Source organism: Megascapheus bottae, chromosome 8, assembly GCF_031878675.1.
Source record: "Megascapheus bottae isolate mThoBot1 chromosome 8, mThoBot2.hap1, whole genome shotgun sequence".
Classification (NCBI taxonomy): Eukaryota; Metazoa; Chordata; class Mammalia; order Rodentia; family Geomyidae; genus Megascapheus; species Megascapheus bottae.
In genome coordinates this window covers 12807697-12820160 of record NC_143516.1, presented here as the reverse complement: position 1 = coordinate 12820160, position 12464 = coordinate 12807697, and the positions used below count along the sequence as shown (strand labels likewise).

The window sequence follows — 12464 nt, the reverse complement described above, 5'->3', positions numbered from 1 at the left end:
AAGGTATAGATTTCTAAAATTAGTATGTATTAATATACACATAAGCAGGAGGTTTGTTTTATTGTCATTGTTTTATAAAATGAAGAGAAATCTAATTTTCATCCTATTCTTGTGAATCCACACTATTTTATGAAAATCCCCTCAGATCCTCTGATACAGCTCTAATTCTTTTATTTAATTATTTTAATAGGTGGTGATTTGTACCACTACTTACCGTTTCAAATTACTGTGTATTGACTTGGTCTCTAGCTTTTTATCATTGAAAATCAAGATATAATACTGTCCCTATATATATTCCCTTTATTCCTTTTCTTTGTAGGGAGTAAATATATAGGAGAACAGTTGCTTCTATTTCTAATAAATCTTAAACCTTCTTGTAGAAAACTGCCACCTTCATAAGCACAAGTAAAGCCATCTAAGTCTGGGCCTTTCTTTATGGGTAGTGTTTTTGTTTAATAAAATATTTATAGCTCTTTATTAGTTACATTACTTTTTAGATTGTCTATAATTAAATTGGTTCAGCAATAATGTCTTTCTGTTAATTTGTTCTTTTCTTCTAAGGTATCATTTTGGTTGACATATAGTTGTTCATAGATTCTTTTGTAATTTTTTTCTGGTTCTGCAATTTTGAGTCTTAGCTCCTTGTTTCCTGAGCAGTTACATAAATATTTGCCACTTTTGTTGTTCCATTTCAGAGTCTTGTGATTTTTCTCTTAATACTCTTTTAATAATTTTAATTTTTACTTTTTAAAGATGTCTCCCATATTTCCCCACTATGCATTTATAACTTTATTCTAATTTGATTGGCACATTGGTTTTTATATATTCTTTAAATTTTAATAAGGTATATTTTATAGTCTAACATATGGTCTGCTCGTTATGTTTTATCTACACTGAAAAAGAAAGATGTCTGTTAGGTCTGCTTAAAATTGTTGAAACTTCTGTTTTCTTGTGGATCTTCTGTTCAGTTTCTGATGTTATTGAAAGTAAAGTCTTAAAGTTTCTAACAACTGCTGTTGAATTATCTGTTTTCTCCTTACTTTTCATTAGCTTCTATGTATTTTCATGATTTGTTATTAGGTATACATTTTCCCATGTACTGTCCCTTGGCAAATAGACCTTCTAGACTGCTGATGGAAGTTCCAATTAGCACAAGCTTTCTGGAATTATCTCATAGAAAGTCATTAATTTATTCACTCGTTAAGCATTATTAGATGCCATTGTATACTAAGAGTGTTTGCCATGACAGTTACAACAGAATATGCATACATGTGTTTAAAAAACTTTGCTTTCCTGGAAAGCAAAGCCAAATGATAAACAAAACAGCTGAACTGTAAAGGATATTAGAGTGTGATATGTGCTGTGGAGAAGAAATAATTCCATGAGAGAGGACAGGTGTATTGAAGATGTGTTCAGGATTCTCAAAATGCACCCAAGTATTGTGGCTTGCCATAGTAAAGAAATATAGTGGTATTGAAAACAATCTCTACAGCAAGCTTTTCCTTTTTTTTTTTTCAGTTTTCGGTAGTTTCTATTATGAATCTCTAGAAATGTGTAACTAATCATTTGGATCATTAAAACACTTAAATGAGTTTCTGATACTTATAAAGGTAGATATGTTCTACAGTCTTGGTTAAATGGGTGGATTTACTTTGAGAGATTATGAATCAAGTTTTTTGTTTGTTTGTTTGTTTGTTTGCCAGTCCTGGGCTTGAGCTCAGGGCCTGAGCACCGCCCTTGGACTTTCTCAAGGTTAGAGCTCTACCACTTGAGCCTCAGCACCACTTCGACTTTTTTCTATGTATGTGGTACTGAGGAATTGAACCCGGGTCTTCGTGAATGCTAGGCAAGCACTCTACCACTAGGCCAAACTCCCAGTCCTGAATGAAGTTATTTTTAAAAGATTAATTTTATAGCTTATCATTTTGGTGAAGGTGAAATGTAAGTTTATTGTCTCAATTTTGTGGTATTAAAGTTTTTATTCATTTAGCAAACTGAAATTCTATTTTACTTAACTGTAATTAAGAACAGTAGAAAGACTGTAACTTTCCCATAGTAAGATTTTTATCACATAAATATTAAATTATTCAGCAGTGGATTTCAATTTTTTATTATTATAAAAATATTTTATACTAAGTACTATTACTGAATTATTTAAAATGTTTCATGGTAGATTTCATTATATTTCATTCTTATTGTATAAATTACAAATGCTAAGAATTTAGAGTAACTTAATTTGATGGTGAATTTAATTTCATGTCACTTTATATATAGTATTAATAGAAGAATGTAGAGTGACTTAGGACTTTAGAATTTAATTCAGGAATATGTATTTTAGGAAAACAGATAAAGGATGGGAAAAAGCCAGAGCCATGCAAACCTATCCTCAAGGTGGAATTTAAAACGACTCGATCTGGGTAAGATTTTCTTTCATTGCCAGTATTTGTTGTTTGTAGTTACTCAAATGGCATTTTACTATTATTGAAGACCTGTTTTAAAATACCCTGCCCTCGCCACTGGGAGTTTAGCCTAGTGGCAGAGTGCTTGCCTAGCACACACAAAGACCCAGGTTAGATTCCTTGGTACCACTTACATAGAAAAAAAAGCTGGAAGTGGTGCCGAGGCTCAAGTGGTAGAGTTCTAGCCTTGAAAAAGTCCAAGGACAGTGCTCAGGCCCTGAGCTCAAGCCCAGGATTGGCAAAAAAAAAAAAAAAAATACCCTTCCCTAATCTTGAGTTTCATTGTATCTTTACTTTAAACCAAATAACAAAATCAGGTAAATTTAGGAAGAGATACTTCTTTTCTTGTTTTTAGTAATCATGGAAAGTCATAATTATTCTTGTCAAACTTTATACATTTTGTTAAACTTTGGAAATAGAAAATTTTATTTCCTGGAGAAAAATATAGTATAAGCAGTTAAAAAAATTTATAATTTGATTTATGTATAATACATATGCTACTTTTAAAAGCTTCTCTCTTTAGCAAGTAAATCCCATAATAATACTTGATAATCACTAATGTAAATGCAGTATAATACAACAGGAAGTTTGTTAGTCATTTGAAGACATTGTCATTATGAGTTAGGTATGAGAATGAGATAAATTTTATGACAAAAAAATATTCTGTAGTACCCAATATTATATTTAAGTGAAAACATATCAAATGTAACTTTTTAAATTCTTTAAAAATTCTACATCTCTGGAGCAGGGAGCCTAGTGATAGAGTGCTTGCCTAGCATACATGAAGACCCAAGTCTAATTCCTTGGTACCACATAAATAGAAAAGCCAAAAAGTGGTGCTGTGACTCAAATGGTAGAGCCTTGAGAAAGCCCAAGGACAGTGTTCAGATCCCTGAGTTCAAGCCCCAGAACAGGGGAAAAAAATAGCTTATTTTGCTGATTCTGTGTCAGTTCCATAGGTACGTGTACATACATGATTCTATGGTTTGGGTAGGTGTCTCCCAAGTCCCATGTATGCGATACCGAGAAATCAAACCCAGGTCTTCATGCATGCTAGGCAAGCACTCTACCACTAGGCCAAACTCCTGGCCCCAAATAAGCTTTTATCTTTTTAAAAAAATTATGAATTTGATGCCAACTATTAGGGTATAGATTTTAAATTAATAATCATTTACATTAGAAATTTGTCAAAATTGTATTTCCTCCTCTGAAATTGAATTGAAATGTTTGTCTAAAAATGCTGAATGTGTATAAGATTACTAATATAAGCAGAAATGCAGAAACTGTCTATGAGATTGACCATTTAAAGCTTAATCCTCAATTTCCAATATATGTAGAGGAAGTAAATATCATAGAAATACTACCCATATTCTAGCAATTTCATTGAAGTCCATAGGCATTCATTTGGTCAGATATAGATTTAGAGGTGTTAATTGATTTTAAAAAGGCAAAATATAGCCAGGCTTGGTGGCTCATGCCTGTAATCCTAACTACTCAGGAGACTGAGATCTGAGGATCTTGGCCCAAATGCACCCAGGCAGGGCAATACAAAACTAAGAGATACTCTTATCTCCAGGTGGGGCTGTGGCTCAAGGGCAGGGAGGTAGCTTTGAGTTGAAGAGCTCAGGGACAGCACCCAGGCCCAGGGGTAGGGTGGTAGCCTTGAGCTGAAGAGCTCAGGGAAAGTGCCCAGGCCAGAGTTCAAGGCCCCCCCCCCCAAAAAAAAGGTAAAATATTTTTGATGGCTCTTATTATTTGACTCTTTTTAGCTTTATTGACTTTTGGTCTTGGTTCAAAGGATCTGTTTGATAGCATATCTGCCAAAATACTTAGAGGGAAAAAAAAGTTTTCAGGTTGATAGGAACTTACTTACTTTAGTGGCCCTTTGCTCAGTTGTCAGGAGTAATCTGTAGCAGATTCTTGATGTACCATGAAAGGTCAGTGCAAGTCAGACAAGGTGGCTCACACCTGTAATCCTAGCTAGTCTGGAGGCTGAAATCTGAGGACTGTGGTTCAAAGCCAGCCTGGACAATAAAGACCGGGAGGCTGTTTTGTTTTTTACCTTTTTTTGATTATTTGAGGTAATGTATAGAGGGGTTATGGTTACATTTGCCAGGTAGTAAGTGCATTACTTCTCACACACTGATACCCCTTCTCATGTTTTTATCCCCATTTCCCTTCCCCCACCCCTCCTAATCATCTTGCTTTCCCCCTTCCCTTTCCTATTTCAAATAAGCATATATACAATATGCCAGGTAACAAAGTCAGATACAGTAACAATATGAGATTAACCAAAGGGTAAAAACAAAAAAAAGAGAAATAGCATAGTATATTAAGAATATCACACAAAACAAAGCTCTAGTTTCCATATCCTAGAGATCCTTTCATTTAATCTCATCCTGTATGACCTTATGAACATTTGAGGTTTTGAGCTATTGTAATCCGCTACTAGGAGAGTCTTAGATGTGTACTAATTATTATAAATGAGGGAAACCTTATCTCCAATTAACCACTGAAAACCAGAAGTGGCACTGTGGCTCTAGGGGTAGGACAGTAGCCTTGAGCTAAAGAGCTCAGGGACCATGCCCAGGCCCAGAGGTAGGGCAGTAGCCTTGAATTGAAGAGCTCCAGGACAGTGTCTGGGCCCAGAGTTCAAAACCCAGAACCAACAAAAAACTAAAAAACAAACAAAAACAAAACTGGTCTGTGCATTATTTAGTGCATGACTGAAGACATTTAAGATTTTTCTGTGAGCTTTGTTGACCAGTCCTGGGAAGGGCCAGAGAAAAAGCCATACATTGATACTTTAACTACAGAAATCCAGACAAAAATTTTATTAGTATTTTCTGAAGGGAATAAAAGTAAAGTGATAGAGATGAAGAAATCTGAAAGTCAAATTGGGTTACCTATCATTTTTAATGATGTTTACTTTTTTTGTGTGTGGGTCATGGGGCTTGAACTCAGATTGGGCGCTGTCTCTGAACTCTTCAGCTCAAGGCTACCATTCCCCCTGGGCCTGGGCATTGTCACTGAGCTCTTCAGCTCTAAGCTACCACTCTACTCTTGAACCAAGTCCCACTTCCCATTTTCTAGAGGTTAATTGGAGATATGAGTCTCAGGTCCTTTAGTGCTTTGAACTGTGATTCTCAAATCTCAGCCTCCTGAGTAGCTAGGATTACAGCTGTGAGCCACCAGTGGCTTTAAGCTATTAACTTTTGTAAGAATTTACTTGGAATTTATGTAACCCAATTAGAGATTCCGCATGGGATTATTCAACTCTAAGGTGTGTAAACATCTAGATTTAAGGTTTCATTATTTTACTATATACAATTATGATACATCAAAAATTAATGTCTTTTATGCCAGTTTATAATCCTAACTCATTTTATTTTCAGGGAACCTTTTATTATTTTATCAGGGGGTTTATCATATGATACTGTAGGAAGAAGACCTTGCTTAACAGTGATGCATGGAAAAAGTACAGCTGTACTGGAAATGGACTATTCAATTGTTGATTTCCTAACACTCTGTGAAACTCCATACCCCAATGGTAAGCTTTGTGAATTTTAATCTCATTCTTTATGACCATTGGCATTTAAAACAAAGATCTCATTTGCCTTAAGTAGTTTGTTTAGCCTATCGTGCTAATTCTTTCAGGAAATAGATGCTATCTTAGACTGCAGATTTTATTTCAACAATTTGTTTTGATTAGTAAACTTAATGTTTAATATCACGGATTAGTACGGGTAGATTTATTTCATCAAAAGCTTAAATTACTGGAAATATAGAATCAGAATTTTAAATACTTTAGAATGAATAAAATAAAACCAAGTAGCAACTTTTTACCATCTATTTTGTTGTCCTATTACATACTAAAATTTGTTTGTGTGTTGTTTCCTTTTATAGATTTCCAAGAACCATATGCTGTGGTTGTTCTTCTAGAAAAGGATTTAGTACTGATAGACCTTGCACAGAATGGGTAAGAACATTGGGTGAGCAATTCCATGTAGTGGAAAAGATCTCGTATAGTGTAGGATTAGCTATTTTATTTCTTTGAAAACTGCATTTATATCCACAAACTTGTTATCTACTAAAATTCTAGACTGATAACCTAATTACTTGTTAAATTCCTCAATGATATTGAATCTCATATAATTTAAATTCTTTAAGTCAAATTTGGTTGAATTTCTGGCATTTTGAATGTCATCCTCATACTTCTATATCCTGATACTTCCATATCCTGAGTACACAAAATCAACATGTCTAAAATTGATCCCATCACATTTTATCTATACTAACCTTTTAGTCTTTCTATTACTGTTCCCTTTCTTGTGCAATGTGTTTTACATACCATTGTCAGATTAATTTTTATAAACATTGCTAATCTTGGCACTTGTCTATTTAAACTATCATTTGCTGTTGGATTTTTTTTTTCTATTTGCTTTTTTGACCTGTTACTTGAAAAAGTGATCTTTTCGAAAAAAAGAGATATTTACCATCTGGCCTCTTACTGTTTTTACGTAGTGACATTATTTCATAGGAAAACTGTTAAAGAGGCATCACATTTCACACTTCCATAATTGTCATCTGGCATGGACTGCCCCACCCAAATTGTTCTCCTATTTTATGTTAATCTCTTTCCTCCCACTTATATCTAGAGAGAGAACATTTGGTATCTTCTTTCTCAGTATGGTTTATTGCACTTAACAGGTTAATCTTTAGGTTCCTCAATTTTTAGGGGGGATGTATAAGTTTAGTCTTCTTTATAGCTGAAAACTTTTGTTATCCATCCATCAGTTAATAGGCTCCTGGGTGGATCTAAACAGTTTTTTTTATGAACTTCCTTTTCCTCCACATCCTTGCTAGCATTTGTTGTTGCTTTCCTGATAATAACCTAGAATAATTTATTGTAATCAGATTTTGCTTTTCTACTACCATAGGAAATAAAATAATTGAGTCTTTTCACATATAGTCTGCTCTGATCTGAGTCAAAAATAATACTGCCCGAGTAATGTGATAGGACGTTCATTTTATTTATTCATTAATTAAATACATGGAAGAGTAGGGTCAGTGAGCTAAATAAAGATTTGTCCTACTAATAGAAGAAAAGTTGCCTTAGTTAGTGCACATTTTGTTTGTGTTTTGCCCTCTATTTGAGGATAGTTGATTGTTAGGTTTCTTTGGTGGTCTATAAAGGACATTTCTTAAGGTATTTTCTACTTCTTTTAAATCACTGTCAGGGTAAGCTAATCGATATGGCTGTTAATTACATAATAGACATGTTTTTACTTTTAAAACATTTGAGCTAGTTCCTAGTTTTCAGAAATTTTTAAGTGATAACTCTCCATTCTAAGGTCTGTTACAAGTATGGTTAGATAGGCTTTCGCTTTAATTTTATAATTTTAAAGGGTAATTTCGCTTTATTGAATAAAATTCCTCATCTAGAAAGCTTTTAAAGTACACTGACAGTTTATATTATTAAACATGCATTAGTCAGTTTTGTTGCTATGACAAATACATAAAAACTTAAGGGAGGAAAGATTTAATTTGGCTCAGAGATTTCAGCCCATCCATGTGGGCCTGTGGTGAGGGAGAGCTTTGTGATGGGGAGTGTGTATTACAGCAGAGACAGCTCAAAGCCGTGAAAAGTAATCCCAGTACTACAGGTTTTCCTTCTTCACCATTTGTACCAGTATAGCTTCCAGCAAACCATATTTAGATCAAGTCTTTCCTTTCCAGATAATTTTAGGGAAAAGCCCCTCACAGAGCCACCCAAAGTGTACTTATTCTCCTAGGTATCTCTTAAATCCAACCAAGGTGACAATCAAAATTGTATCAGATCATATTTTGGTTTTAATATTAGACTACATATGTTGATGGGGAAAAAAACCTGAAAATCTATATTAGTTCCACCGATGTAAGAAGTGTATTGTTTTGTTGAAAACTATATAACTTAATAATTAAGAACAGAGCTTAAATTCTTCTGATGGTACTTTCTGGCATGCCTTTGGCACATTACTTTTCATTTGTCCTTCAGGAAAATGTCTTTATTCGTATAGATTTTGTGCAGTAAATAAATGAGAAAGAAAGATGTATATTTAGTCCTTGTGGGGAAGGGACCTTTTTATCTGCCAAGGACAATTTGGATATTTATAACAGCATTCATGGGACATACAGAATTATTGATACAGGCATGGGCTGCTATGGACAAGCATTATTAGAGCGTGTGTGTCTATCCAGTCCTCAGCAAATGATTTCTCAGTCATTACACAGCTCAAAGGCCATAGGCTTCCTATATTTGCTAGTGTATGACATGTGGTATATAGCTACAGTTTATTTATTTCTTGTTATAATTTAGCACCTTTTATTATTTTAAAAGCGTGTTAGTCTGTTTACAAACTATTTGTAGCAGAATGCATATTTGTAAAATGTTCTCGTGTCATGTTATTGCTCATTAAATAATGCTTTTCTTTTTCCTGTTATTAAAGATATCCTATATTTGAAAACCCTTACCCTTTGAGTATACATGAATCCCCTGTTACATGTTGTGAATATTTTGCTGACTGTCCTGTGGACCTTATTCCTGCACTTTATTCTGTTGGAGCTAGACAGAAACGTCAAGGTTACAGCAAAAAGGTATTAACAGGACTTTGAATACTTAGTGTGACATTTCATTATTTTAAGTTTATAACCTTGAGATGTGATAAAAAGAGGTAAATACAATCATTGTTTAATAAAAATGTTTTTTCTGTCTTCAGTTATGTATCATATAACACATCTCTATAGTACATATTAAATGAATATGAAAATATGTAGAACATATTTGCAAATAGCTTTATACAGTGACTTTTTCTTTTTTCTAAGGAATGGCCCATTAATGGAGGTAATTGGGGCTTGGGTGCTCAAAGTTACCCAGAAATAATTATTACAGGGTAAGTATATGTCTATTTTTACCAAGTAAATGACTAGTAACTAAATGTAATGAAGACTACCTGAAGCTTAGTTAATTTGGCTGATAGAGTTTTCTTTTTGGTATAGCACAGTGAGATATAAACTGTTGTCAGCAATCTGTCTATTTATTCAATTTTTACCTTTACTCATCTTGGTGATTTTGCAAGAAGAAGAAAGAGTGTTTTTTTTTTCTTCTCTTCACATTTTCAACCCCTTTGTTTTTTTTATAGGCATGCTGATGGGTCAGTTAAATTCTGGGATGCTTCTGCAAGTGAGTGCTTTGAGTACTTGTCACTTGGTCACAATTCATCACTTTCTCATATCTTGTTTTATAATAAGTAACAAGTATTAGCTGTTTTATAATTAAACTAGTATATGTTTTATAATTAAACTAGTATATTTATAGGCTATAAATTTAACTTACTAATTTATCAAGTTATGGGTTTCTAGTTTTAAAGAATAACAATACTTTTGAAGTTAACAGTGAATCAGGAGTATTTCTTAATGGAAGTATTCCAGTACTTCCTTTAAAATACCTTCAAACCTCTTCAACACCAGAAATAGGAGAAAGTATTTCAAATCAGTAGAAATTTCCATATTCTAAACTTATAATACAAATGTTTGCATTGTCTTTATGAAATATATGTAGTGATTTGATAATATCGAAAATGGAAGGAAAGAATGCCTTGACTATGTGTGCCAATCATACAGACAAGTACTCATAATAATGCATTTATTTATGATATTCTGTTTTGTTGTGTGTTGCATATCCGATAATACCCCATTTTCTAGAGAAAATATGTAGAAAATTAATCTCTTGATATTTTTGTTATATTTGCCTATTTTTCCAAAGTCTTTTGTTGCTCATTTTCTTCTCAGATTATCTTATCACTCATAATAGAGGATTTACTCTTTTTTTTTTTGTCATGGGGCTTGGACTCTGGGCTTGGGTACTGTCCCTGAGCTCTTTAGCTCAAGGCTACCACCCGACTCCTTGAGCCTCAGCGCCACCTCCAGTTTTCTAGTGGTTACTTGGAGATAAAAGTCTCACAGTCCTTAGTGCCTGGCTGGCTTAGAACTGTGATCCTCAGATCTCAGCCTCCTAAGTAGCTAGGATTACAGGCATGAGCCACCACGCCCAGCTAGGATTTATTTTTTTAATGAATATGAAGAGTACATCTTTTTTTTCCTCAGTGAGCAAATACATGCATTGTTTAATTGTATAATAAACTACTATAACATAGAGAGGGAAAAATAAGCTATTGGTTTAGATATTAATGATTTAACTAATTGATTCTTTGTACTAAAATGTGTAACAGGACATCATCTTTTTTCTAGTAACCTTACAAGTACTATATAAATTAAAAACATCTAAAGTATTTGAAAAGTCAAGAAATAAAGATGACAAACCAAGCACAGACATTGTTGATGAAGACCCGTATGCCATTCAGATCATCTCCTGGTGCCCAGAGAGTAGAATGCTGTGCATAGCTGGAGTTTCAGCTCATGTCATTATTTATAGATTCAGCAAACAGGAAGTGATTACTGAAGTCATTCCGGTATTATTAATCTTTTAAATTGATTTCCATGTCAGTAGTTTGATATTTTTTAATTTGCAAATTGTTTTTTCCATAGACATTTTATAAATATCTTGTTACTTATATTACATCTCTTATAAAAATATACAAACTGGTGTGGAAATATTACCCCAAAATCCTTTACCCTTGTATAAATAATGTGTGCAGATAAAACAGAAAGAAAGAAAAATACCATTTGATGTATATTTTGAAGTGAATGTTTCAGTTGTTAAGTATATTGTATGTTTTGTTTAAGAAAAACTAAAACTAATAGTAGCATGAGTACTAATTTGGTGTTCTTTAAATTGTAAAATCGTATTTGTGTATGGTATGCTTTATTTTTTAAAAGCCTAATTAGAAACTTTTTACTTTTAATTCTAGAAATCATGCCAATTTTTTATCTTTAGAAATATTTTTTCACTGAATTATAGCTTTGTGTGCGTGAATTAAAATAAGATGATGATTAGTAATTACTTTTATGACAGATGCTTGAAGTTCGATTATTATATGAAATAAATGATGTGGAAACTCCAGAAAGTGAGCAGCCACCACCCTTGTCAACACCAGTGGGCGGTTCCAATCCACAGCCCATTCCCCCTCAGCCTCATCCGTCTACTAGTAGCAGTTCATCTGATGGGCTTCGTGATAATGTACCCTGTTTAAAGTAAGTTATAAAAGAAATAGATCTCTTTTGCATTGATGTTTTAATTTAAGTTGTAGGTGCTACAGTAAAGCTACAGTAAAGTTTCCTTACATTGGAAGAAGTGGCATGAGAATGGCTATTCCTCTGTTCTGCTGTAGTTAATATGATTTATTTTGGCATTATAGGAATGATGGTTCCATTTAATATCCTTGAACCTTGATCCTCCAAATCTCACCTTCCTCCATAACAAGCATTACATGAGCCCCTGTCCCTGGCCTCATTCATTATTTTTAATTGTTACTTAGTTTTAACTGTAGCTTATTATTAGTAGGTATTATCCTGAGAAGAATCAAACTTTTAAAGGTAACGTATTTTCTCTTTTTCAGAGTTAAAAATTCACCACTTAAACAGTCTCCAGGGTACCAGACAGAACTAGTTATTCAGTTGGTATGGGTGAGTGGTGAACCCCCACAACAAATCACCAGTCTGGCCGTCAATTCTTCCTATGGCCTGTAAGTATTCGATGTTCTTCTTCATCTGTGTTACTGCAGAGAATGGATAGTTTATCTGCCAAGAAAAACAAAAACAAAAAAAACCAAACATGAAAGTCTTAATGGCATGGATCTGGAAAACAGTGATACAAAATGATTTTGTAAATAACTGATTTGTAACTATGTCATTCATTCACTTGTAGAAAGTGCAGAGACAGCAATACTGAATCAAAATATTCTTTTATACAGTGTTTTAAGTATTAATGTTTGCCTTTGAGTATGAAATGCTATTGATACATGATTTGTGTTAGTATGCAATACTTACGTAAGGCTTTTCTTGTTT

General features: G+C 33.6%; 1 protein-coding gene across 5 annotated transcripts in view; it reads left to right on the top strand.

Annotated features, from left to right (window-relative positions):
• Positions 1-12464, top strand: part of Stxbp5 (syntaxin binding protein 5) — a 95647-nt gene that overhangs the window by 50205 nt on the left and 32978 nt on the right. For all 5 annotated transcript variants that reach the window (XM_090337990.1, XM_090337989.1, XM_090337993.1 and 2 more), the window contains exons 9-17: positions 2339-2417; positions 5855-6009; positions 6366-6438; positions 8948-9095; positions 9324-9391; positions 9641-9681; positions 10749-10969; positions 11473-11651; positions 12017-12142. In XM_090337990.1, coding sequence (XP_090194116.1) covers positions 2339-2417; positions 5855-6009; positions 6366-6438; positions 8948-9095; positions 9324-9391; positions 9641-9681; positions 10749-10969; positions 11473-11651; positions 12017-12142 — 1090 coding nt within the window. The remainder of the gene's footprint in view (positions 1-2338; positions 2418-5854; positions 6010-6365; positions 6439-8947; positions 9096-9323; positions 9392-9640; positions 9682-10748; positions 10970-11472; positions 11652-12016; positions 12143-12464) is intronic.